The 27,572-nt window shown below is 49.6% G+C and overlaps 2 protein-coding genes across 3 annotated transcripts in view; both read left to right on the top strand.

Moving 5' to 3' along the window:
* Positions 1-2,988: 2,988 nt before the first annotated feature.
* Positions 2,989-9,031, top strand: RPS7 (ribosomal protein S7). 2 transcript variants are annotated; one of them, XM_089923486.1, is made up of 7 exons: positions 2,989-3,107; positions 3,315-3,398; positions 3,490-3,561; positions 3,787-3,873; positions 4,659-4,723; positions 7,891-8,041; positions 8,922-9,031. In XM_089923486.1, the coding sequence occupies exons 2-7, from the start codon at positions 3,324-3,326 to the stop codon at positions 8,997-8,999; spliced, it is 528 nt and encodes a 175-aa protein (XP_089779612.1). In that variant the 5' UTR covers positions 2,989-3,107; positions 3,315-3,323; the 3' UTR covers positions 9,000-9,031. The 2 variants fall into 2 exon arrangements, with proteins under 2 accessions (XP_089779612.1, XP_022417185.1); XM_022561477.2 differs by having other exon boundaries at positions 2,990-3,107; positions 3,730-3,873.
* Positions 9,032-9,134: 103 nt separating this feature from the next.
* COLEC11 (collectin subfamily member 11) overlaps positions 9,135-27,572 on the top strand; it is a 38,495-nt gene continuing 20,057 nt past the window's right edge. Inside the window, exon 1 of the mRNA XM_089923487.1 lies at positions 9,135-22,225. Coding sequence (XP_089779613.1) covers positions 22,108-22,225 — 118 coding nt within the window. The 5' untranslated portion in view covers positions 9,135-22,107. The remainder of the gene's footprint in view (positions 22,226-27,572) is intronic.

Genomic DNA, 27,572 nt, shown 5'->3' with positions numbered 1-27,572 from the left:
CTGCTAAACTAAGCCTGGGGGTACGTTCTCTTTCCAGGTAGTATTTTCATTCTTACAGGAACTGGAAATAATGTATTGACTTGAAGGTTCCCCATGAAACCTACTTAAGAAGGTATCTTTTACTGTTATGAACATTAAAAGGATAATAAGGGGATATTATGAACAATTCTACTCGCATAAATTCAACAATTTAAATGAAATGAACCAATTCCTCTAAAAGCACAAACCGCCAAATCTCATCCAATATGAAAGAGAGAATTCGAATAACCTTGTAACTATTAGGAAATTGAATTCATAATAGTAAAAAACCCTGGAAAAAGTAATCTCCAGGCCCTGATGATTTCATGGCAGAATTCAACCCAATGCTTGAAGAATTAACACTGATTCTACACAATTTTTTTCTGAAAATAAAAGACGAGGGAGCACTTCCCAAGTTATTTTATGATGCTCGTATTAACCTAATACCAAAACCTGACAAAAACAGTACAAAAAAGAAAACTACAGACCAATGTCCCTTGTGAACATAGACATAAAAAATCCTCATAGGGCTTCCCTGGTGGCGCAGTGGTTGAGAGTCCGCCTGCCGATGCAGGGGACATGGGTTTGTGCCCCGGTCTGGGAAGATCCCACGTGCCGTGGGGCGGCTGGGCCTGTAAGCCATGGCCGCTGAGCCTGCGCGTCCAGAGCCTGTGCTCCACAGCGCGAGAGGCCACAACAGTGAGAGGCCCACATGCCACAAAAAAAAAAAAAAAAAAAAAATCCTCATAAAAAATGTTAGTAAATGGAACCCAGTAATATGAAAAAGAATTGTATCCTACTTCCAACTGGGGTTTATTCCAGACATTCAAGGTGGGTTCAATATGTGAATAACAATTAATGTAGTCTACAATATTAACAAGCTAAAAAGAGAAACCCACGTGATTAATCGATGCATAAAATGCATAACCCCATTTATGATAAAAACTCTTAGAAAATAGGGATAGGAGGGAACTTCCTCAATAAATAAAGATAAAGAATATCTATGGAAACCTAAGGTTAACGTCATATACTTACTGATGAAAGACAGAATGCTTTCCCCCAGGGTTGGGGAACAAGGCAAGGATGTCTTCTCTCACCACTCCTCTCATCAAAGTACTGGAAGCCAGAAAGTACTTTACTGAAGGCACTTTTGGAGTGCTGCTTTGGTGGAGTGGCTGACACAGAAGCCAGATTGAAAAGGCATGTAGAGCATTGACATGGAAATGGTTCATCAAGAGGGTTCAGAATGGCTGTCCAGATAAGACTGCAGATGCAGCTATACTTTCTCTCTTGAACAAGTCCCAAGCTGACTCTTAATTTTCCAGTGAGATAGTTAGTTGCCCTTTTTTTTGAAACATTATTAGAGAAGCATATACAGCTTTAAAAATCTGAGATGAACACAATCTTAGCTTATTTAAAGTTGTTGGAAATCTTAGAGATCACCTAGTGTATTGTTTTCAGCATTTTCCACAGCGCCTGGCCCATGTAGGTAATTGCTGTTAAATTTGACAAGTGAGGAAACTGAAGCTCAAGTAGACTGTTATCTCCCCTTTGCCAGATAGTGTGGCACAAGTAGTTCCCTGCGTCGGAAATGCCCTTCTCCCTGGTGACTACTCTTCCACATTACAGGTTAATTCCATCTCTTCCAAAGAATTCCATGACTTCTTAAAGCATGAATCCTCCTGGCCACCTTTACTCATTTTACTGTTACGCGTTATTACAATTCATCATTATATATTTAGCCATACAATTTATGGGATATTATGTTCACTAACCTGCAATCTCGCGAGGGCAAGGATCCAGTGGGTTTCCCTTATAACTAGCATAACTAGGGCAGTATTAGCATGGAACATTCACATTAACAATTATTTGTGAATTGTATTTTTGGCTCCTGTCTAGGGCAGGTAGTTCTTTACACATGAGTTTCAAGTGACAGGACGGTAGGCACTTTTCCAACAAAACATTCTTCTGTTGACTTCTTGGTCCATTCTAAGGCAATTCACCATCTCTCACCACACCTTGACCACATCCGTTTCTCCAGCTCGAGCCCCGACTCTTCCCAATCATCTTTCCCCCGCTCTGGCCCTCCTCCTGGAATCGCGCGTCCTGCATCTGGCCCCCAGGTCTTCACCCCTTGGGGTGGTTCTCCTCCAGCTTCAGGTCGCCCCACCACCGCCGTTCACAGATGTCTCAGAATTGTCGGCCGCACCAAGCAGTCAATACGAGAGCCACGTGTGGCCTGAAAATCACATTTATTCGTAAAGCACTTCGTTTCCAAAGAGCTTTCACAAATGTCATCCTTTGGGTTCTCTACACACAGAACTGGCATCCAAGTCTGTGACTCCTTTCCATTGCTTCAGCAGGGACTTTAGCTTCCTCGTGTTTTTTGTTTTTTAATTTATTTGTTTTATTTATTTATTTTTGGCTGCATTGGGTCTTCATTGCTGCGCGTGGGCTTTGTCTAGTTGTGGTGTGCAGGCTTCTCATTGTCGTGGCTTCTCTTGTGTGGAGCACGGGCTCTAGGCACGCGGGCTTCAGTAGTTGTGGCTCGTGGGCTCTAGAGTGCAGGCTCAGTAGTTGTGGCGCACGGGCTTAGCTGCTCCGCGGCATGTGGGATCTTCCCTGACCAGGGCTCAAACCCATGTCCCCTGCATTGGCAGGTGGATTCTTAACCACTGCGCCACCAGGGAAGCCCCTTCCTCGTGTTAAGTTAGCCTTTTTTAAACGTCCTAACCTCAGGGGTAGCCCAGGTTGCTTTTCTCGGGCCCGGGGCTCCAGCCCAGACTCCGGCCCGGCCACCCGGATACCGCCTCAAACTTCCAGAGAACGCAGAAAAACTCCCGCAAACCGCCCGGAAGAGGAGGCTCTCGCGGGCGAAAAGCGTAGCGAACGCACTGGTCCTCCGGAGCCTCTTCCTGGGACTCTCTAGGCTTCCACCTTTTCTCAGTGGTTCTTCCGGTTTGTTGACTCGCACTATTCCCGCCTCTTCCCCTCTGCCGCCGGGATTTAATGAACTCTCGCGAGATCTAGGCCTCTTCCCAAGCCTACTGGAGTCGGCGGCTGCAGCGAGCTTTGGCCGCTTGGTCAAGGTATGTTGCCGGACGCCGCCGTGCTGGCCCGACGGCTTTGAGGGGCACACGTCTGGGGTCCCCGGGTGGAGATGCGGCCGATTACCCGGCCCGCGGGCCCCGATGGCGTGTGCGGGGGGAGCTGGGGCTGGGACCGGGGTCGGGCCGCGCGGGCGGGTGGGCGGGCGGGGTCGCGGGCCGCCCGGCTTGAGCGCTCCGTGCTTCCAGGTGCCGGCCATGTTCAGTTCCAGCGCGAAAATCGTGAAGCCTAATGGCGAGAAGCCGGACGAGTTCGAGTCGGGCATCTCCCAGGTGAGGGGGCGGGCGGAGCGCAGAGGCCGCGACGGGGTCCGAGGTCCGGAGTCCGGGCGCTGAGGGTGCTCTCCTGCCTCTTCTCCCGCAGGCCCTCCTGGAGCTGGAGATGAACTCGGACCTCAAGGCCCAGCTGCGGGAGCTGAACATCACGGCCGCCAAGGTACAGTGGGGCGCCGGGGCACGTGCTGTTGGCGGGACGCCCCAGCGACTCGGGTGTCGAGCGTGTGACGGTGTCGGCGCGGCGCGTTACCGCTTCAGCTGGGCCAGACCGGAGGGGCGGCGCTGGGGGCCTAAGAGAGAGTGCGCCTCTCTGCTCTCTCTTTCCCAGGAAATTGAGGTTGGTGGCGGTCGGAAAGCTATCATAATCTTCGTTCCTGTTCCTCAGCTGAAGTCTTTCCAGAAGATCCAGGTCCGGCTTGTGCGGGAGCTGGAGAAGAAGTTCAGCGGGAAGCACGTTGTTTTTATCGCGCAGGTAGCTGTGCTGCTGCTGAATGCGCCGTCTTGCGAGTCCCGTTATACGTCGCTCGCGAGTGTGAAGAAGCTGTTCCCGGAGCTTAGGGTGCTCGCACTGGGCTAAAGGGAGGCGGCGCACGGCTGCTGTTAACGCGAAGGCGGCTGTGTGTGTGCAGCGCCGTCGGTGCACCGGGGGTGCGCACAGGTGATCGCGGTGAGACGTGCGCTTGCAGTGAGCGTGAGTTTTCAGCCTGATGGAATTGCCTGTCTGAGGTTCAGCGAGGTTTTCCTGCCTGGTGCGTCAGACGTAGGTTTGGGGAGGAAAAGAGATGCAAAGAAATGGTATGTAGGGAAAGTGGAACCCGGTCGAGAGGTTTTGTTTTGTTTTGTTCTTAAAGTTACCTGGCCTTCCTGCAAACAGAAATCTGTAGAAATTAAGTGCGTGGCTGATGAGCAATTAACGGAGTGGTGTCCTGGTTTAGTACTGAAGTGGGTAGTGGGCCGGATGGGACGTGAAAAGGGGTGTGATCTTTGGGAGATCAGTCATACCGTGGAGCAGCCGACATTTTCCAGTTGCATTTTAATGTAAGCCATGGATTCTGAAAGAAATACCGAGAAATCGGGGAGTACGTAAGAGGATTTCTCAGTAACTTGTTGGGTCTAGGTGGTTTGGCTTTCTGGAGCTTTGAATTTATTCAGCCGCGGAGTCCTTTGGTTTTTAAAGCAGGTTGACAGTGCTTTGTTTTCTGCCGACTTACTTACGGTCTTTTTTTTTGTTGTTGCGTGATAATTTTTACCTTACAGAGGAGAATTCTGCCTAAGCCAACTCGAAAAAGCCGTACAAAAAATAAGCAAAAACGTCCCAGGAGGTAAGTTTTAGCAGCATGAAAAACGCACCACTCTTGTCAACAATTCTTGACTGGCGTGTGTTGTTTATAGTCAGAGCTGGAGTAGGCTCCTAAAATTAAATGTTGTTAACGTAGGAAATCCATTCGCACGGGGACTTTTATCAAGTGACTTAGCTTTTTCTATAATTATATGCGAAATGTTTTAAAAGTAACTCTGGAGGTAAGAATTACGTATATTCACATAGGTGGTATAATAGGTTACTGTTATCACAAAAGATGAGATTGTTTCTTCCAGTTCTTTGGGCAAAGGGTAGGAACAGTGGGGAGGAATCTTGAGTTGAGTGCCGTGGGGTAAAGCACACCAGATGTGCAGGTGGGCTGCGACCTGTCATCCTCATTGTTGACTTTTGCTGTGGATTAAGGCTGAAAGATGAGATTTTTGTGTTGCTCACATCACGGGTTAAAGGTGTCAGTGCAGTTGTAGTTGCTGGTGGACGAGGCTTTGTAAATTTGATCGAACTGCAGGTTATCTGACAGAAACTTAGATATTGCAAGTTGGCTCTTTGGGCCTTCTGGTATTTTGTTGAAGTCTCTGGTTTCATAGACTTGGATTATTGGATCGCTGCAGATCCTGCCCTTGGACCAGTTTGAGAAAAAAATACTCAGGCAATCCCTCTAACTGCCAGAGAGGCCAACCTTGTGAAGTACGTAATTTGTAGTATTAGCATCCCTGCTTATGGGATGAGGAGACTCCCCCATCGTTTGCTCATTACAGCTAGCATTAGTGATACTGGAATTTACAGTGAGTCTTGTTTCTAAAGTTCCTACAAAATAGGAAGTGATGGGTCTCCAGTGTTGTGGGCAGATGTGTTGTACCATATGCTGTGGTGGAGGGGGGAGAGGGAGTAGTGGTGAGGCTGGAAAGGCCGGTTCCAGGTTTTCTGAACTCGGAGTGTTGGTCAGTACCTTGAGCTTGTTTTTTTGTTTTTTTTTTAATATAAATTTATTTTATTTATTCTTGGCTGTGTTAGGTCTTTGTTGCTGCGCACGGGCTTTCTCTAGTTGCGGCGAGCAGGGGCTACTCTTCGTGTTGGTGTGCAGGCTTCTCATTGCGGTGGCTTCTCTTGTTGCAGAGCACGGGCTCTAGGCACGCGGGCTCAGTAGTTGTGGCTCACGGGCTCTAGAGCGCAGGCTCAGTTGTTGTGGCACACGGGCTTAATTGCTCCGCAGCATGTGGGATCTTCCCAGACCAGGGCTCGAACCCGAGTCCCCTGCATTGGCAGGTGGATTCTTAACCACTGCGCCACCAGGGAAGCCCCTGAGCTTGTTTTAAGTTGGAGTAGCTGGCAGTTGGAGTAGCTGGAGTAGCATAAGAATTTAGCTTTTTTTTTTTATTCTGGACAGTTTGCAAGAAATCAAATACAGGGGATAATCAAGAATGTTTAGTTTATTAATTATGATACTTAAAAAGTGGTTTTATAATCTCAGTTCTGACAACCCCAGTTAGTACTTGAGTATAAAGACAGATCCTTTGCTTCGCACCCAACTAAGGCACTGACTCCCAAATCTACAGCCTTAATTATCCTTCATCCCAAACCTGTTTCCACGTTTTCTCAGGTAATGACTTCAACCCATTCCTGGTGACCTGCTCTAGACATTGGAGTCTTCATTCTCCTACAATGAGGTCTAGTTGGGAGGCCAGAGTGAATCCACCCCTTTCCAATCTGGTTTCTTGCCTTCAGATTCATTTTCCTTCTCAGTCGCTATCTCTCTCCTACAACAGGTTAAATGCTGAGATATGTTTTCTTTGGCTTCTCATCTGTAGCAGGGTTTCAGTTACTTTTTTTCCGAAGCAGATTAGTTCCTATGCTTTGTGATTATTAAAGTTGCGTTGCCACTGCTCCCCCTTAAAAAGTCTTTAGACTGGGTTGGAATTTGAGTTTGAGGCTAGCTTTGATTCCGTCCTAATTTATGTTTTGAAGGAAGTATTTAGCAAGTTTCCATATGTGTGCCTACCTAGTCCTGTAAGAGTAAGAAGTGCTTAGTCGGTGGTTAGCAGCCATTTATCGATTGGGCCATCTGTCTCATTTGCTTTTGGAGAGGTGATAAAGGCTTTGGAAAGTGGGTCCACCATGGGGCAGTGAGGCCTTTGCAGTTATTTAGGAGGCCCTTCTGTGTGCGTGGGAGCTGCCAGACAGGAAATAGAAATGAGTAGAACATAGTGTCTGATCCACTGAGGGGTGAACAAGACCTAGACACGTTCCATAATACAGGGTAGCTGCATAAACATTGAGAATGAGAGCTGTCTTTTCGTTTGCTCATTCCTGATATCCTGTGGTACAAAGCTGATACTCTAAAGGTTTGGAATTAATTGAACCTTCTCATCAGGCAGCCAGATGGGTTGTGAACTTGAAATGATACTCAGGAGAGGAGCACGGTTCCCTTGGCAGTTCGTGTGATGGGATGGGTTGGAAACCGGGGACCCTCATAGGAGGGGCCACATCCTAGAGCTGGTGATAGAGCAGTGTCTTTTGGGATGGGATGTCACCTCATTCCATCGCAGGGAACAAGGGGGGTTTGGTGCATTTTGGAGGCCAAGGGGAGCCCTCAAAGGGTCTTTAGTAGGTGAAGTGTGTAATGACATCAGTGATTATTTTGACAGCAATGGATGGGATAGTTTTGGAGAGAGGAAAGAGGTTACTGCAGTGATTTAGTCGAGAAATCATACGACTGACAATAAACCTAAAGATAATGTATAAAAATAAAAGTCATCGTCAATCTCCATCCCCTGGAGAAAATCACTCATAATAGCTGGTGTATGTGTACTTTACAAGATAACACGTTTAAAATACGCTAAGCTTTTGAAATAAAATAATAGGGTGTCGGGAATTCTCTGGCAGCCCAGTGGTTAGGCCTGGCTTCAGTTCCTGGTCAGGGAACTAAAATCCCCCAAGATGTGCCGTGTAGCCAAAAAAAATGGGGTGTTTGTTAACCTGTTCTAGTTTGGTAATGGCTCGTGGTGTGATACATTAAATGAAAGTAGATTACTTGAAAGCTAGTGTTAATCTGGTTTCAGGAACCTGGAATTTGCCATTTATGTTTTTGACTTCAAGAGGTGCCCTTGAGGCTCCCAGGAGGGCAGACCTTGCTAGATTTCTCACTTTTGTCACTGTATTCTATTCTTCAAGCCGCACTCTGACAGCCGTGCACGACGCCATCCTGGAGGACTTGGTTTTCCCAAGTGAGATTGTGGGCAAGAGGATCCGCGTGAAGCTGGACGGCAGCCGACTCATAAAGGTTCATTTGGATAAAGCACAGCAGAACAATGTGGAACACAAGGTAATAGGCCTTGTTTATTATGGAAAGATCCAGAACAGATAAGGGTAGAATGCAGCCTAACCCATCCCCATGTGGCACCAGAACCAATCTTTGTGAACTGAGGGCCCACTTCCTCTTGGATTATATGTCAGGCTTTAAATTGGGGTGTTTTTTTTTTTTTGGCTGCGTTGGGTCTATGTCGCTGCGTGTGGGATTTCTCTAGTTGTGGCGAGCGGGGGCTACTCTTTGTTGTGATGCGCAGGCTTCTCATTGCGGTGGCTTCTCTTGTTGCGGAGCATGGGCTCTAGGCTCATGGTCTCAGTAGCTGTGGCTTGTGGGCTCTAGAGCACAGGCTCAGTAGTTGTGGCGCACAGGCTTAGCTGCTCCGCGGCATGTGGGATCTTCCCAGACCAGGGCTCGAACCCGTGTCCCCTGCATCGGCAGGCGGATTCTTAACCACTGCGCCACCAGGGAAGTCCTGGGGGATGTTTTAAAAGATGGAATTCTCTACCTTTTAAGTTATTAGAGAAATTGAAGTAAAGTAATTCCATGGTGTGACTTTTAGTAAAGCTGTTTTTATGGGCGGGGTGGTGGTTGTGTTAGAATCTGGGGAGAACTGTCACTTTGCTTCATTCCTGGTAGAGCATTAACCTCTGGGGTCCCCCAGGGTCTGCCGAGTGGCCTAGAGGAGCCAGCCCTCGGGTGCAGTGCTGTGGAGGCCTGTCCCACGACACGAGAGGAGCTTGCCCCCAGCTTGGGACTGTAGAGGCATGTCTGGTATATTCCTTCTCTGCCTGGTTGCTGAGGAGAAAAACCATACAGGGCACAATTTCACAGTCTTTAGACTTTAAGACGAATGTGTATTGAAATGTTTTGTGATGAGTTATTTCTTTTCTCGTAGGTTGAAACGTTTTCTGGTGTCTATAAGAAGCTCACGGGCAAAGATGTTAATTTTGAGTTCCCAGAGTTTCAGTTGTAAACAAAAATGACTAAATAAAATATTATTCACAATCTTCTGTTTTGGGTATGTTTTTCAAAAGTAGAGAGCTGTGGGTGCAAAGCTGTGTGCGTTGTCAAGTAGCTTCCTACACAGGCTGGAAGATTTTGAACAGAGAGGGTCCTTGTAGTTTGTGTCCGTGTGTTGGTTTCAGGTGTACGGCACCGTGATTCAGTTATACATGTTCTTTTTTCAGATTCTTTTCCCTTAGGTTATTATAAAATATTGAGTACAACTTCGTGTGCTGTACAGTAGGTCCTTGTTGGTTATCCGTCTTCTATATTAGAGCCAGTTTTTAAATTGCATGGATTGTCTTGGGGAGCATGAGAGGCCAAGGGCTGCCCTAGCCCAGCATCCGCTGTCTGATTTGCCGCCTTCACACGAGCCGCCCTTGCTGCCCCTCCCTATCCTGCCTTCCGCTAGCCTTGGGCCTGTGTGCTGGTGACCTTGCCACACACTGCAGGCCTGTCCCTTCATGCAGGGGACAGTTGTTGACCTGGAGTCGCAGGATGTGTGGCCTAGTGGGCAGGAGCTGGGCCGGGCAGCAAGCGGGGCGGAGGCAGATCAGCTCGCCCTCCACGGCTGCGCTCACTGGGCCTTGGGAGCGGGGTCCCTGCACCAGCAGCAGCCAGCAGCTCGGGGCTTGGTGGAATGAAGACACCTGGGCCCGCCCCGCCTCCTGAATCAAACTCCAGGGGTGCCCACCATCAGGGCTTTTAGGAGTCCTCCAGCCGATTCTGAGCGTATCCTCCAGTACTACGTTCCCTGATGATCTCTGGTGATGTAACATCATTGGACGTTGTAATATGTGGTATCTCTGAGGGGTGAAGCCAGAACCTACCTCTTGTCACGACGGGGTGCCGTGCGCTCCAGATTCGGGCCCTTGGCTGTGCTGGCTGGGCTCCTGGACCACGTCCGCTCTGTGTCCACCAGCGAGCAGGCTTAGCGGATGGGTGGGGGGGTCCTCACACTTGGGGCAGGGGGCCTGGCCTTGCTCTGGGCTGTCGTGGGCTCTGGAGAAATGAAGCCTTCAGGCGGAAGCAGGCCGCGGTTAATGTCCTCGTGGACAAAGTGGTGAAGAGATACGGCTGCACGGTGCTGTGACCCCGGGGAACATTCCCAGCCAGAGACACATGGGTTTGATCTGGCTCCTGTGTCCAGATTTCCCAGTTATGTCTGAGAAATGTAAATAATAACTGGGAGATGAGCCAGATTCTTGTCCCAATCCCCTGGAAGTGGCCCGTCTCTTTGGAGGTCAGAGTTCCTGAGGGAAAAGCCTGTTCCTGGTGGCCATGACTTCCGCGCATTCCAGAACAAGCCGAGGGGAAGGAGGAAAAAGGGAAGAGGGAGACAGGGAAGCCCAGAGGAGAAGCACTTAGTGATTCTGATGGCTTTTGGTACTCGTTTGCAAAGCAGGTGTAAACATGGTTTATGATCTAAAAATGGTTCTAATTTGCAATCTACTGGAAATAGGCAAGTTAGTCTAAAATTATCACTTGTTTTTGTAACAGAGTAATTCTCAGGTTATTGGCACTTTTTATAAAAAGTGCTTAACATTTCAGGACTCAGAAGCAGAAGGTAAGTACCCCCCGTCTGTCAGCTGTGAGACAAGAAAGGGGGCTGGGAGGAGGGAGGGTGGCCTTGGGACGGCCGTGTGCGATCTGCTGTCCTCGAGGTCTGGTCGGCATGTCCCCTGCCTGTGTGAGCACGGGCCAGTGCTCTTATTCTCTGCCCTGTCTCCTGAGCTGTAAAATGGAGTGGTGATGCCTTGCTCGGGGGCTGGTTGTGAGGACTGAGTAGTGATGCTGATCCTAGCCAGGCCCCAGGGAGCTGAGCCTTCACCCCATGTGCATCAAACACAGCCCAGCGACTGCGTCTCAGTGGTGTGGGTGTGCAGGCGCAGCCGCCGTCCCAGTCCTCCTGTCGCCGTGGCCGTGGGCATCTTTGGGATCTGGCCACGGGGTTCTCACTTCTGCACTCTTGGCATTTGGGGCTTAGTTATTCTTTGTGGTGGAAACTCCTGGGCGTTGTCGGATGTTTAGCAGCGTCCTGGAAGCCAGTGCCCCTCGCCCCCTCCACGGTGTGACTACTGAGACTGTCCTCAGAACATTGCCAGATGTCCCCTGGCGAGGAGTTGGGGCAAGGCTGAAGCTGGGCTAGGGTTGCATTATTTTGGATTTAAATTGGTTGAGTGGTTCACAGTGATTTCCACGTACAAAGAGCTCATCAGTTACAGCCTGGACAATGGTGTGGTCAGTTCAAAAACTCAGATTATTCTCTGCACAAAACAAACTCAAAATGCCTGAGATCAAACACCTCATATGAAAGAAATGGTTTCTTCCAAATATCACTACCAACCTAAAGAAGTACATGACATACCAATAATGGCTTAGGAAGTTGAAATAAATGTTTTAAAAGCTACCAATAATAAATTCAGATAACCATGCTAGGGAAAATACTGAGTTACTGTCTATTCTTTCAATAGAAAAGCATTGTCATGGCAGGAGGCGAGGACAGAATATGCAGCCTAATAATGTAGAACAAAAGAAAGGTAGTGTCTGCCAGCTTTTTTTTTTTTTTTTTTTTTTTTTGCGGTACTTAGGCCTCTCACTGCTGTGGCCTCTCCCGTTGCGGAGCACAGGCTCTGGACGCGCAGGCTCAGCGGCCATGGCTCACGGGCCCAGCCGCTCCGCGGCCTGTGGGATCTTCCCAGACGGGGGCACGAAACCGTGTCCCCTGCATCGGCAGGCGGACTCTCAACCACTGCGCCACCAGGGAAGCCCCAGGCAGCTTTTTTTAAGTGCAAGTTTTAATCTTGAGACAATTGTAGCTTCACATGCAGCTGTAAGAAGTAAACCAGAGGAGTCCGTGTACCCTGTCTCCCCAGTGGTAACAGGTCCTGCGGGAGCAGGGCCCACATCACGGGTCACGGACGTCCCTCTGTCCCTCTCACACCACGCCCACCTCCTCAGACCCTGGCCACCACTGGTCCGTTCATTTTGTAGTTTCATCATTTCAATACCATTCTATAAACGGAAGCAGGCAGTGCAGAACCTTTGTAGGACTGGCTCTTTTCATTCAGAATTCTCTGGAGACCCTCCCAGTTGGTGCTGTGTCTGTAGTTGGTTCCTTTACCGCCGAGCGGTGCTCCCTGGTATTGAGGACCAGAGTTTCTTTAACCAGCCGCCCATTGAAGGACATCTGAGTTCTCAGTTTGGGGCTGTTAGGGATTCAGCTGCTATAAACCGCCGTGGATGTTCAGGTTTTCATGTGAAGGTAAGTCTTGGCTCCTGGGGTAAACGCCCAGGAGTGTAATCGCCGGGTTGTAGGGTAGTTGCATGTTCAGTGTCTTAAGAAAGTGGCAAACTGTTCCCAGAGCGGCTGCACCGTTACATCCCCCCCAGCTTGTCATCCTCAACAGCATTTGGGGTCCTCGCTCCTTTCAGTGGCAGCCATTGTGACGGGTGTGCGGTGTGCCTCACTGTGGGTGTGAGGGGCGTTTCCCTGGTGGCCAGTGATGTTGGACATCTTTTCATGTGCTTCTTTGCCATCTGCACAGACTCTTGGTTGTAATAGCTTTTCATGTTGTGGCCCATTTTTTAACTGGATTGTTTGTTATTTTCCTGTTGAGTTTTGAGAGTACTTTATAATTCTAGATAAAAGACCTTTGGTAGATACATAGTTTGTGGATATTTTTTCCCCTCCTGTAGCATGTTTTTGCATTTTAATAGGGTTTTCATTTTGATGAAGTACAATTTATCAATTTTTGCTTCTGGGGATTGTACTTTTGGTGTTTTATGTCTAAGAGCTATTTGCGTATCCCTAGATCCTGAAGATTTTTCTCCTATGTTTTTTCTAAAAGTTTTATAATTTTACACTTAAGTTTGTGATCTATTTTGAGTTAATATTTGTATAAGGTTCACCTGTTGCCTCTGGATGTTGAGCTGCTCCAGCACCATTTATTAAAAAGACCATCCTCGGGCTTCCCTGGTGGCGCAGTGGTTGAGAGTCCACCTGCCGATGCAGGGTGTCCACAGTGGTGAGAGGCCCGCGTACCGCAAAAAAAAAAAAGACCATCCTCCTTCCACTGAGTTGCTTTTGCTCCTTTGTCAAAAATTGGGTCTAGGGAATTCCCTGGCGGTCCAGTGGTTAGGACCCGGTGCTTTCACTGCGTGGCCCAGGTTCAATCCCTGGTCGGGGAACTAAAATCCCGCAAGCCACACTGAGTGCCCCCCCTGCCCCGCGCTGAAAAAAAAAATCAATTGGGATGTAGGCCAGTTAGCACATGAAAAGATGCACTGGTCAGGAGGGAAATGAAAGTCAAAACTATAAAGAGAGCGACCTCACACCTTTTGGGATGGCTGCTATCAAAACAAAACAAAACAAAACCCAGAAAATAGCAAGTGCTGGTGAGGCTGTGGAGAAATTGGAACCCTTGTTGGTGGGAATGTAAAATGGTGCAGCCACTTTGGAAAACAGTATGGCAGTTCCTCGAAAAAGTAAAAATAGAGCTACCATACGGTCCAGCAACTTCACTTCTGGGTATAACCAAAAGAATTAAAAGCAAGGTCTGGAAGAGATATTTGTACACCCATGTTCATAGCATTATTCACAGGAGCTAAAATGTAAAAGCAACCCCAGTGTCCACCAGTGGATAAATAGATAGGCAAAACATGGTCTATACATACAGTGGGGCATTACTCAGCCTTAAAAAGCAGGGGAGGGACTTCCTTGGTGGTCCAGTGGGTAAGAGTCCACGCTCCCAGGGTAGGGGGCCCAGGTGTGATCCCTGGTTGGGGAACTAGATCCTGCATGTGTGCTGCAACTAAAGATCCCGTGTGCTGCAACTAAGACCCGATGCAGCCAAAGTAAATAAATAAATATATATAAAAAAAATTGGACTTCCCTGGTGGCGCAGTGGTTAAGAATCCACCTGCCAATGCAGGGGACACGGATTTGATCCCTGGTCCGGGAAGATCCCACAAGTCGCGGAGCAACTAAGCCCGCGTGCCGCAACTACTGAATCCCGCGCACCTAGAGCCCGTGCTCCGCAACAAGAGAAGCCACCGCAGTGAGAAGCCTGCGCACCGCAACGAAGAGTAGCCCCTGCTCGCCGCCAACTGGAGAAAGCCCACACACAGCAATGAGGACCCAATGCAGCCAAAAATAAAATTAAAACAAAGCAAAGCAAAATAAATTAAAAAAAAGGAAGGGGATTCTGACAACTGCTATCATGTGGATGAACCTTGAGGACATTAGGTTAAGTGAAATAAGCCAGTTACACAAATACTCTGTGATTCCACTTACCTGAGATGCTTAGAATAGTCAGTTCATAGAAATGAAAAGTCGAATGGTGGTGGCCAGGGGCTGAGATGGGGGGACAGTGGGGAGTTACGTTTAATGGGGGCAGAGATTCAGGTTTACAAGGTGGAAAGAAATATAGAGCTGGACGGTAGTGATGGTTGCATGACGTTATGAGTGCATTTAATACCACTGAACTCTGCAGTTAAAACGATTGAGAGGATAAAGTTTATGTTATGTGCATTTTATTTAAAAAAACTTAAAATCAGTTGGGTACATTTGTGTGGGTTCTCTGTTCTATTCCATTGTATAATAAGTCTTGAAACTGGGTAGACTGATGCCTCTTTATTCTTTTTCAAAATTATTTTAGCTATTCTGGTTCCTTTGTCTTTCATACACATTTTAGAATAGTATTGTCTGTATCTGTAAAAACTCTTGCTGAGATTTCAATAAGAATTGTGTTAAGCTTGTAGATCGGTTTTGGGGGAAATGACATCCTATGCGGAGGCTTCTGGTCATGAACACGACATGTCTCTCCGTTTGTTTAGATCGTCTGTGATTTTCTCACCAGCACGTTGTGTTTCAGCATATAGGTCCTATACATGTTTTGTTAGATTTATACCTACAAATTTCATTTTATTGAGCAATTGTAAATTGTATTGCTTTTAATTTCAGTGTCCATACGTTCACTGCTAGCTTATAGAAATACAACTGATTTTTGTATGTTTATCTTGTATTCTGAGACCTTGCTGAACTCACTTAATAGTTCTAGAAGTTTTTTGTAGACTCCTTGGGATTTTCTTGGCAGACATTCATGTCATCTGCAACAAGGGACTGTTTTACTTTTCCCTTTCTGATCCCTGTGGCTTTTGTTTCCTTTCCATGCCTTCTGCATGGGCTGGAACTTCCAGCATGATGCTGAATAAGAAGTAAGATGGCTGTCCTGATTTTCCTGATCTCAGGAAATGTTAGCGTTGGTTTTTAAAAATAGATGCTCTGTGATGAAATAGGAAGATATTTTTCCAAAGGACATGCAAATGGCCGACAGACACATGAAGCGATGTTCAACATCGCTAATCATCAGGGAAATGCACATCAAAACCGCGAGCTATCACCTCACACCTGCCAGAATGCCGGGCATCAAGAAGATGAAAGGTAATGAGTGTTGCCGAGAGTGTGGAGAAAACACCGTTGGTGGGAACGTACATTGGTGCAGCCACTATGGAAAACAGCATGGAGGCTCCTCAAAAAAGTAAAAATGGAATTACCATATGGTTGTGCAGTTCCACTTCTGGGTATTTATGCAAAGGTAATGAAAACATTATCAAAGGGATGTCTGCCCTCCCAGGTTTATTGGAGCATTATTCACAATAGCCAAGGTACAGAAACCTAAGTGCCTGTCAAAGGATGAATGATAAAAGTGTGAGATAAATATATATATACACACACAATCGAATATTATTCAGCCATGAGAAGGAGAAATGTCTTTCCATTTGTGATGGCGTGGTTGGCCCTTGAGGTCATTATGCTAAGTGAGATAATCCAGACAGAGAAAGACAAATATTGTATGATATAACTTACATGTGGGTCAGAGGAAGCCAAACTCGTAGAAACAGGGGAGTGTTGGTTGCCAGGGTTAGGGTTGGGGAATAGGAGAGATGTTTCAGGCTACAAATGTGCAACTAACAGATAAATAAGTCCTGGAGACCTGATGCACGGTATAGTCAGTATAGACAACAGTATTTTACTTAAATCATCCAAATTCCTGAGAGACTAGATCTTAATTATTCCCACCACAAAAGAAGCAATGACGACTGTATGGTGTAATGGAGTGCTAAATAATTTTACAATTGTAGGCAGCCATATTACCAGGCACAGGTGTATCAGATCAACACGTTATATACCTTGGACTTGCACATTGTATGTCAAATATATTTCAGTAAAAAAATATATCTTTTATCCAAAAAAATGATGCTCTTTGTCAAGGTGAGGAAGTTCCCTGTCTATTCTTATTTTTCTGAGAGTTTTTATCATGAAAGGGTGTTGGATTTTGTCAAATGCTTTTACTGCCTCGATTGATATGATCATGTGATTTTCCTCTGTTGGCTTGTTAGTACGGTGGATTACTCTGGTTGACTTTTTTTATATACTCCTTGTTCTGTTTAATTCTTTATCGTTCCATCGTGAACATTTCTTCAGGTCATTAAAATTCTTCAAACACTGCATTCTTTTTTTTGTTTTTTACACATCTTTATTGGAGTATAATTGCTTTACAATGGTGTTAGTTTCTGCTTTATAACAAAGTGAATCAATTATACATACACATATGTTCCCATATCTCTTCCCTCTTGCGTCTCCAAACACTGCATTCTTTTTTTTTTTTTTTTTTTTTTTTTTGCGGTACGCAGGCCTCTCACTGTTGTGGCCTCTCCCGTTGCGGAGCACAGGCTCCGGACTTGCAGGCTCAGTGGCCATGGCTCACGGACCCAGCAGCTCCGTGGCATGTGAGATCTTCCCGGACCGGGGCACAAACCTGTGTCCCCTGCATCGGCAGGCGGACTTTCAACCACTGCGCCACCAGGGAAGCCCCCAAACACTGCATTCTTAATGACTGGTTGATTTTTGAATATTGACCCAGCCTTGCATCCCCAAAGTACCCCCACTTGTTTATAAATAGTTTGCAAATCCTTTTATATATTGCTCAATCCTCTCTCCTGATATTTTGTTAAAGATTTTTGCATCTATATCCTTGAGGGTTATTGGTCTGTAGTTTTCTTCTTTGGTATTGTCTTTGTCTGGTTTCGGTGTCAGGGTAACACTAACTTCATAAAATGAATTGGTAAGTGTTCCCCCCTCTTCTGTTTTCTGGAAGAAGTGTGTAGAATTGGTGTTAATTTTTCTTTAAACGTTTGGTAGAATCCTCCTGTGAAACCATCTGGCCTAGAGGTTTCCTTTTAGGGAGTTTTAAAATTACAAGTGCAATCCCCTTAATTGCTATAGGGCTGTTAAATTCTCTGTTTCATATTGGGTCCACCGTGGTAGTTTGTGTTTTCCAGGAAGTGGTCTGTTTTCATCTAAGTTGTCAAATTTTCTTATGCTATCAGGTGGTTTTAATAAAGAATCCATTCTTTTTCATGGATTTTGTGGTGTGTGTGGAATTTGTCAGTTCTAAAATTTGTAATTTGTTATGACTTCTCTTGTCAGTCTTAATAAATATTCACTTTTGGACCTCACTTTTTATGATCATAATTTGATATGTGTCTTTTTCTTAAAGGACCCCCATCTGCCCCTTCGTGTATAAGTCAGGCCACACAGAAGCTGGACCTGCCCAGCCCCCTCCAAAGACTTGGATTTGGCATGTGTTTGTTGCCTTAAATGACACTCCTGTGAGCCGAGGGAGTTTGGGGCCTCACCACCGGTTAGGTCTCGACACGCAGCAGACGAGTACTTTATGCTTTTGGAGTGAAACCTATGTGGAAAAACTGCAAAATATGCCAGCCTGTATTTAGTCCTGTCCGTGTGATACCAGGTGACAGTTGTTGCTCTTCTTTCTACTTTCCTAAATTTCCACAATACACATGCTTATTTTTTCAAAAAATGAGAGGAACAGAAAAGGTGGATAAAAAGGGACTGACTGGGGAGTTTGGGGTGCAGAGTTAGGGAGGCGTCTCCAGGAGGGGCCCCAAGACCCCGACATCTCACGTGTTTCCAAGTTCCCACACTCCCTTCTCCGCCTCATGCATTTCAAACAGGAAGCTGTTTGCAGATAATACCGCAGCCCCAGCCTGAGTTGCCGGGCAGTCTGACAGCCAGGCCTCTTGCCCGACGTGTGGGACCGCGGCTCGAAAACAGCAGCCTGGCCTGGCGCACGCCTCAGGTAGGGACGCTCTGCTGGCCACTCTGCAGCCTTGGGAGCGGGACGGGGGTGGGGAACCCGCGGCAGGTGCTCAGGCGGGAAGGCGAGGCTCCTGACGGGCACAGGTAGGAACTGGGTGCAGGGCCGAGGGATTTGCTCTCAGATCGGGTGTGTCGCAGGGATCAGGCCAGAATTCTGAGGCTTGATTGATTTGGTAGCTCACGGTGGAAACTTCCTGGAGCCGAGCGCCGGGTACCAGAGCTACCAGTTACTAGGAGATGATCAGGTTTCCATAGGTTCAAAGGGGTGACGCAGTTTTTCCTGCATCCTAGCCGGGGTACAAGCGGCCGCAGAACCCCCGTCCCAGCCCCTGGCACGCACACCTTCCTGAGCAGCCAGCTCAGGCTCCTGGGGCCTGGTGGACCCCCCAGCGGGGGCGACGGGGCGACCAGCTCCTCTCTGCTTAGTGGCCAGCCTTTCTGTTTCGGGCTCAGTGGTGGGAGTCCCAGATGTGGGGCGAAAGGCGGGGCTGGAGAAGGCAACTTTCAAGGGCACATAGGGTCACCCTGTACGGGGTGGGGCCCTCCTGCCTTGGCCCTGGCTGTCCGGCCGAAGTTAGGCAGTGGCTCTGAAGTTAAGAGGTAAAGTTTGGAAGCCACTGAGCGTGCATAACTGGATTTTCTGTTTGATGGGAAGCACGTTGCCCGGGTAGTAAGCAGAGCGGCGCCCCAAACGTTCACAGCTGTTCAGTTCTGTTTACGAATTTGAAAAATCTATATGCCAAGTAAGAGAACAGACAGATGATTTGCATAAGGCTCGGGGAGGTAATAGGGAAAAGGCCTCTTCTTGCTTCATGGTCTTGGTAAAAAGATAGGAAAAATGTGTGCCCTTGGGGTGAAACTCTGTCAGTGCCATAGTCGCTGGGGAAGGCCCAGTGTCACTGTAGGGGTGGGGGTGGGGTGTCTGCCTGCCAGTGACACCCGCGACCCTTCTAGGGACGTGCTTCTCTGCAGGCGTTCACGGTGCCCGTAAGACGGTGGGCCCTGCTGTAGACATTTAATGAAAATGTACAGTTGCACGTTTGGCCCATTAAGCTGCACTTTTTTCCCTGTCTATTTCATTGTTATATCGTGTTTCTACCAAGAATTCCAAATTGAATTTCCTTTCTTCTCGGCCAAGCTGGCCTCCTTCACGGAGGGGCGGGCCCCGGCTGGGAGATAAGGATGTTTTTCTTGAAGAGACCCAGGAGGAGCTGCAGCCTCCCCGTTTATAAAACAAAATTCCTCTTGTAAGAGGGCAGGAAGGAGCCCGAAGTCTGGGAAAGAGGCTCCCACCAGGGCCGCCCGCACTGATTCCTGCTGCAGGACCCGAGGTGGGCCCAGACGCGTGAGCGGGCCGAGGGCCGAGGGCCAGTGGGAGGGCAGCCCCGGCTTCCCTGCACTCCGGGCCCTCTGCCCCTCGCTCCCCCTCCTTGGGAGGTGGCATCTGATCTTCTCGAGGCCGCTCCTGAGGCTTCTGCAGTGTGAGAGCGAGTCTTGCTGAACAAGGTGGCTGTCTTCTGACCCAGTTGTCTCTAGCTAGAGAGGAAATTCCCATGCAGTTCCCGAGACATTTAAAACAATCTAAACACAGCTGGCCTCCCACACATACCAAGAGGCAAACATCCATTGGCCTGAGCACAAAAGTCAGGGGAGCAAGTGTTTATCGTGGCTTTTTAAAAACCGCCAGCTAGTTGACACGTAACGTTCTATTATCATCGCCTTCAAGAAGTACCTCCTTGAAAGGAACAAACGACTTGCCGCTAAAGCAGCAGCTACGCTCTTTATGATCATCCGGGCTGGCTGCACACTTGGCGGTGCTGCTTTGTTCAAAGACCATTAGGAATTCCAGGCCACAGTCCCATTGTGCGGCCCTCTACGTGGGTCCGCACAGGTCGCGTGTCCGACGCGCTGGCCCTGGGAACACCATGGGAACGTGGAAAGCCATCAGCAGGAGAAGAGTGTCACGTTCTATGTGAGTTGCCGCTGGGAACCTCTGGGCGTTCATTCATTCATGTGCCCATCCTTCCATTCACTCACTCAGCTTAGCGCCTGCAAACCCCAGGCCTGAGTGCTCCAAGCTCTTCCAGTTACGGCTGCAGGTGCTCACGGCGGCCGATGTCCGGGATGAGCTGCTCGCTCAGGGGTCAAGGCTTAGCTGACAAAGGAGACGGAGAGAGCCAGCTCACCGGGGCCCGCACGCCTGAAGGGCCCTGCAGCGTCTCACTGCCTCCTATTCATTGTCTTTAAAACCAGGGGCCATATACGTCACCAGGGGGTCCAGGGACTAAATAAGACGCGTGTGTCCACGTTTGGTGTGCAGTAAACGTTAGCTCCTTTTCTCTCCACCAAACGTGAATATTAGAAAATTAAATAAAATAAAAGCCCACTACTCCTGTGACTGAGGGGGGAGGATGGGCCTTTACTTTGATTCGGGGAAGCTGACAGTCGGGCCGAGTGAGCAGCGGTGCTGACAGGACAGCGTTAGGAAGTCCCAGGCCAGCCCATCGTCACCACTTCTTAGTTGTCACTGAGGTCTCTGCCTCTGGCCTCCTGGCCCGTGAGGCTGGAATGATGTGCCCATCCCTGTGCAGGGTTACGTGAGCACCATGTTGTCCCCGATCTGGTGAGCAGTCCTCCCCCTGCCTTGTCCCTACAGGATCAGATCTGTGACCACACGTGGGGAGCCGGGGCTTCACTGCAGGACGGCACGGATGACTGTCACCTCTGTCCCCTTCGTGGACGATCTGGCTAACGCACAGGCTCTTCACGGGGGGCACAGAACGCTGTCACTCAGCAGCTCTGCTTCCAGCCCTTCATTTGTCTGGAAGCCAGGGCCGGCTGTGGGACTCCTTCCCAGGGTGTGGTGGCCAGGATGTCAAAAGCTGCTGTCCAGTGGGGCCGGCCTGGTGCTGAGCTGCGTGCACCGCTGCCTGTTCTTCCTCAGGGTGACCCCAGGACGCTTGCCTCGCTGTAAGGTGAGGGAACAAGCTGACAGGAGATGCAGTCTAGCCAGGGCGCTGGTCCGGGTGCAGCCGGATGCACAGCTGTTTCCCAGCACTGTGGCATCCAGACACCAAGGTCCCGGGGGGCAGACCTCAAAGTCTGCGTGCTTCCTCACTGGCCCATGGCGGGGGGACCGGCACAGGGACGGGGGGGGGCAGCTGTGTCCTTCCAACCTCTGTCCCTGTCCCACACCCTTTGGTGACGGGGGCTTCCTCATCGACGTGAGGACATAGTAAGCTACAGGATGAATCCTGGAGCACGATGTTGAGTCAAGTAGGTAAGACGACACACAGCGTGACCCAGTATCTCATAAAACTCAGAACCCGGCACACTAGACATGGCGTTGTCTAAGAATGCATCCACTGCCGTGCACTGAGGCTGTTTTGGAAACAGCAGGAGAAGGTGGGCTCGCAGGTGAGAGCGGCTCCTCCGAGGGGAGCCCGGGGGCGGGATGGGCACCAGGGACTCGGGTCAGGGGCCTGGACGTGTGAAGCGGATGCTCACCAATGTTTGTTTTATGGCTGAGCGTCCGAGTTTTCACGTAACGGTAAACACGCCTCTGTGTGTATCAGGTATCAGTTATAAGGAATCAGAAGAAGAATCTGGAGTAACGCATCCGGAGTGGTGACTGTTGTCACTGCTGGGCGAAGGGGATGTCTCGGTGGAGGTTTCAGTCGGCACCCGAGTGAGACAGAGCGACAGGGAGAGAAAGAGGCACCAAAGCACTGACAGCCGCTCCAGGGCAGCTGCCACCACGGGCCCCGAGCGGGGCGAGTGTGGTGGCCGGCGCGCCTGCACACTGTCACTTGCTGTCCCGGTTCCCGGAATTCCCAGTCACTGTTTACTGCTTCTCCCTCCCTTCAGGAGTCAACGTGCTGCGAGGCTCACCATGAAGCGGGCTCTGGCTCTGATTGGCCTGGCCTTCCTGTCCGTGCTCCAGGCTGGGGGCGCTCAGCAGACGGTGGACGACACCTGCTCTGTGCAGATTCTCGTCCCCGGCCTCAAAGGTAACTTCCGCCGGGCCTCCCGGAGGTCAGGGCCTCCCGGGCAGCGGCCGGAGTGCAGGCGGGAGCTGCGTGCGAACGGCGGATGCAGAGCTCATCCCGCGTCCCCGGGCCGGCTCGGGGCCCGGCCGTGGGAAAATCTGCCCCGTCGATGGCCCTGGTCCCCCCTTCTGTAAAGTCCAGGGTCAGACTGTACCTGGCGTCCACACTGTCTTCGGGCGAGGGATCCTGTAATTCTGAAACCAGACGTTCGTGTGCAGCTCCATCCTCTCTGCAGGGACCCTGTAAGGCGTCCGAGGTGTGTTCCAGGCACTGCACACGTCACCTGCAGCGCCTCTCAGGGTGGGATGCTCTCATTGTGCAGATGAGGCCCATCCAGGCTCAGGGAAACTTAGCAATTTGTCTAAGTGGGTTGCATAGCTCTGAAGCCTGGGCTCCTGTTACGGTACCTGAGAGCTCTTTATTCCTTCTTGGAAAAATCAAGAAAACTTCTCCTGCACTTTGTCTGTAATTCACCTCCAGGGGGAGCTGCCTCTGCAAACCAGGGATGGGTGGGCACCAGCACAGGGGGAGGACCTTCACTCAAAAAGTCACCGGGTTCTACCATGCACAGGCAGGAGATCCCAAACCTTGTGGCTCCCAAGCAGGACCAGCTCCGTAATTCGAGGGGCCCAATGCAGATGAAAATGTGGGATCTGTTGTTCAAAAGTTAGAAAGAATTTCAAGACGAGGACAGGACACCACCACATGGGGCGAGCTTGCCCCTTGGGCCTTGTGCTCCTAGGAGCAGCGGGCAGGGGCCCGCATCCCCAGATTCCACTCTGCCCCTCCTGCCCCTCTAGGGCTGTGTGTGCTCTTAGTAATGAAGTTACACGGCCGTTTGTTTTCTGCTGTAAAATTGCTTGGGGCCTCTGAAGCACACAGCTTCTGACTCGAGCGAATCTCCAATAACCTGGAAAACATACACTGGGAGGAGGCCCTAAAGAATGGTTTAAGCGTATATATTTATTGTTATAGAAAGAGTCAGTCATTTTTATTTATTTATTTATTATTATTGTTACTTTTTTGGCTGCACCGCAGCTTGTGGGATCTTAGTTCCCTGACCAGGGATTGAACCCGGGCCCCCTGCATTGGGAGTGTGGAGTCTTAACCACTGGACTGTCAGGGAAGTCCCAGAGTCAGTGACTTTAAACAGTCTCTTCCTAAGCCCATTAAAAATATACAAATACACAGAAATAGGAAAAAATCTAGATGGAGATACACTGGCATGCTAGCAGCAGTGCTTCTCTCTGAGCACGGAGTTGTGGGTGTCTGGGAAAGCTCGGTCCAGATATTCTACTGTTTAGCCACATTCGCAATTTAAATATAAAACCGGGACACTATCAATATTCAGATGTCTCTGGGTTTTCAAGCACATCTTGAGGGTACTCTGAGACAGATGCTTTTTGACATCTGCGTCGGTGACCATTTCTGCTGCATCCATGTTAAGGGCGTTCCAACCCGCGTGCTCGGCGGGTCCCCTGCAGTGCTTCCTTCTCCGAGGGTGGCCCGCTCCAGGGACACCTCACCTCCTCTAAGCAATGATTTCTCACCACCCAACACCATGCTGTGGTCAGTGTTGAGCCACTGTATTGCCAGGTGGAGGCATGGTCCACAGAGAGCCGACTTGCTGTCACTGTCCTGCTCCTACCCCGTTCGCAGACTGAGTGTCTGCAGTGAGCAGACACGGTGTGGGCCCTCCAGCGGAGGGGTCTGCCAGGGAATCTGCGGGGCCCCTGCTCTCCAAGGCTCATCTTCTGGCAGGTGGTCAGACAGGCTCCCGAGTGGTGCTGAAGCTGTGTGGGATGTCTGGGGCCATGGGCAACACACAGACCACGTGCTACCCACAGTGTGTGTTCCGGATCCAGCGTTTCAGTGGCAGCATCGTTTCACATGTCCGGTTTCACGCTAGTCTGTCGGCACCAAAGCAGCGATTTTAGTGGAGAAACTTAGTATATTTATGAAAGCCTCTAGAAACTGGATATCTTGTTCTTTCTTAAATTTCCAGCTTTGCTGGGGGTGGAACTGACAAATAGAAGCTCTATCTATTCAAGGTGTGCATCGTGATGCTCGAATAGGCAGGTACCTTGTGAACGGATCGCGGTCACGCTGATGACCACACCCACCTCACCTCGTTACCCTCTGTGCGTGTCTTGTGACGCAGAAGCGTGGGTCAGCTAGAGTTCCTTCTTTGTGATGCGAGGGTGCTGAGCCGAAACAGAGGAGGGGATTCATGCTCTGATTTTCACGTTGGGCAGCAGGGGTGAGAGTGGAGGAGAGAAATCTACGGCAGCAAAGCAAGTCTGGGGCTTCTAAGCAGCGAACGTTCAGGCCCATGTAGATGTGCGTCCCCTGCAAAGTGAAGATTGGCATCACGGCAGAGCTCCTTCCGTGGATCCGCGTCTTGTGCAGCGTGGGGCAGCGGCGGGCCGGCCGCCTTCTGCCCGGCGCCTGGTCCCGCCCAGCTCCTCCTCAGACCAAGCTCCGACCTCGAGGACATTCTATGCTGCTCTCAGGGCACAGAGAGCGGGATGCGTCCGAGAGCCAGGGCAGTCTGTGAAAGGTCTGATTACAGCACACGTGCCAGGGCCTGCCTTGGTCAGTGGAGATAAACACAATACAGGCCCCGCCCTTAAGATGAAAGAGGCAGGTGAGGGGTCTCCATTCGTTCATCAGACGTGTCTGTGTTACAGGCCCCACCAGGCCAGGCTTAGCCTGCGAGGGTGGAGCCAGTGCCCGTTTCCTTGGAGACGGAGCCTGGAGGTGGCAGGAGGTCTCTGGGGACATGGCGCCCGGCTGCTTCCGGCCCGTCCTGGTGCTTCCTCCTGCGAATCCACACTAGCTTCAGAATCCTTCTCAAGGACTCCAGGCGGCCTTCTCCTTGAGAAGAAAGTCATGTGCTATTACAGACCTAAACGTAGCACATTATCTTTGTATCTGGAGAGAGTAACAACTCATTCTGATGGAAGAGCAGTCTTTCCTTGATGGCTGGAAAAATGGGTTGTAGGTAGGAAAACACTGGTGTGTATTAGCAAGCCTGCTGCTCAGAGATTTTAAAAGGGCATCATTATTCTTACAGGTTTTATCAAATTAATTGAAAGAAGGTTGATAAAGCCAATAATGTGACTAACATGCACGTGGGGATTTCACGCTTCTGAAATGCTGTTCTGGGCCAGTTCCCTCCTCAGCGCTGGTCTCCCTGCCTCTTTCCTGTCCTGACTGCTTTCTCCCAGAGGAGGGTCCAGTCGGGGACGTGGCCTGCTTGTTCTCTGATTAGGGTTTTGCTGCCCGGAGCTGGAGAGCTGGCTTGTCGCCTGTCTCTGGCCTGGCTCTTCATCGTAAAGTGGACGTGATCCCTGCCTCATAGGGCAGGGCGGGGGCAGGTTAAATTAATGGAACTAAGCGAATGGCTGTGTGTGAACCCTAGGAGTTCATCTTAATCTATAGAAGAAGCTGGTGGGTTTGCTTGGTGTTAATTTTCCACGATTATCCACAGAGCTGCTGTGCGGCCCAGGGCTCTCCCGGTTGCTCCAGGAGACGCAGGCGGGCACGACGTGGACCCTCCGTCCACGGGGGGCAGTGGGACGTGGGACTGACAATGCTCGCGTCTGGCCTGGACCCTGGAAACATTAATCTCACTGTCCTCCCCTGACGCAGGCATGGGACCACGGTATTTTCCTCCTTAAAGCCTGGCGGGGGCGTCCGGTGGGCCGTACGTGTGAGGTCTGAGCGCTGTCTGTGCCCGGCCCTCCTGGCTCGTCCCACCTCACCTGTGCAGGTGTCCCCTTGTCTCCTCAATCTCTGCCCGGCTGCATCTTCCTGGTTCAGCAGGCCTCCATTAAAAGCCACTTCATCAGAGAGGCCTCTTCTGATCTCAGCCTAAATTACAGCCCTTCTGTTCAAGTTACTGCTTCATTTTATTCTCGTACCCTGTGTTGCTAATGACAATTCTGTGTCAATCTAATTCTCATTCACGTGCGTGCCGTCTTTAAACATTCCTTCTCCTCGTGGCGCTCATAGAATTTTCTCTTGATTCTTGATGTTCTGCGTGTCACTCTGACACATCTGAGTTATTTTCCCCTCATTTCTTTCCTGCTGGCACTCTGTGGGCACGTGCGTTGTGCTCTTTGGTGATTTTCCTTAGTGCCGGGAAGTCATAGCTATTAAATCTTCACAGCTATTAAGGCTTCAAATGTCTATTCTCCTTTTCTGGAATTCCTGTATGATGCATATTGGGATCTGTGGGGTTTTTTCTTCAACGCTCAACTTGATAACTTCAAAACCGAAACAGAACTTTCCATCTCCTTCTCTCTCAGTGTTGCCTTGTAGACAAGTTCTTCATCCTAATTATTTGTCTCATGAATTGGCTGTTTTCATTGGCCATTCTGTTACTCAGCCTGCCTGTAGAGTAACTTGTTTCAAAAATGTGTTTCATGCACGAGATTCCCTAGTTGGTCCCCTTTCATTGCCGCTTGTTCTAGTTCGTAGGTGCCTCTTCTCTCTCGTCTTTATGAGGATATTCAGTGTCTTTCGCAGTCAGATTCTGGCTGCCCCGTTGAGTCCTGTTTCCTGGGTTGTTATTTCTTTTTTCAGGATGTTGGTGCCCCTCCAATGTCTGCGGATTCTTGATGGTGAGATCAGTCTTTTAGTCGGTATTTCTTGGTAGACTATCAAATATTAGTAGACTTGGTAGACTTCTCCAAATATTACTACTGTAATGATTTCCTTTCTCTTTAAAAGATAAGAAAAAACCTGAGAACTACCCAGAGATTCAGGGGCCCGTGTGTACCAAGTGTGTCAACCGCCCTTCAGCAGCGGTTCATGGAGCTGTCACAGCTGTGACGGGGTGGCAGTAACATGCCAGCCCTGCATTCCACGTTGTAATGGCACTTGCTTTGCTTGTCTCTTTGTCTCCTTACGTTTAAATGGAATGCCCCCTCCCCTTAAGGCCAGATTATCAGTTTGGGGGATTTCACTGTGGAATCTGTAATCTCAGGGGAGCCTCTTACCAAATGAAGGCGCGTGTAGAGAATTTACGGAGAATGAAAGTTCACTTGAATGTTGGCCTGCTGTTTGCACAGCTAGGCAGGTGCACGTCAGCACCCACACCCACCCGCGGGAGGCAGATACATCAGGGAAGTAGATGAGGCCACGAGACAGTGACTGTGGTACAGAGCAGGGTCCTCATCACGGGAGAACAGAGGTCCAGTGAGGGGCTGAGGAACAGCTTCCTGGACAGTCAGGTGAGCAGGTGAAACCCGCACAGGTGGGTTGATGGTCGCGGCCGACTAGGCAGAGGCAGCAGTGTAAC

This window comes from Delphinapterus leucas, chromosome 13 (assembly GCF_059928025.1).
Source record: "Delphinapterus leucas isolate spDelLeu-1000000601 "Yukka" chromosome 13, BTC_Dleu_Yukka2, whole genome shotgun sequence".
NCBI classification, from domain to species: domain Eukaryota; kingdom Metazoa; phylum Chordata; class Mammalia; order Artiodactyla; family Monodontidae; genus Delphinapterus; species Delphinapterus leucas.
Note: the sequence above shows the minus strand (reverse complement) of the source record. Positions and strands in the feature narration are given on the sequence as shown.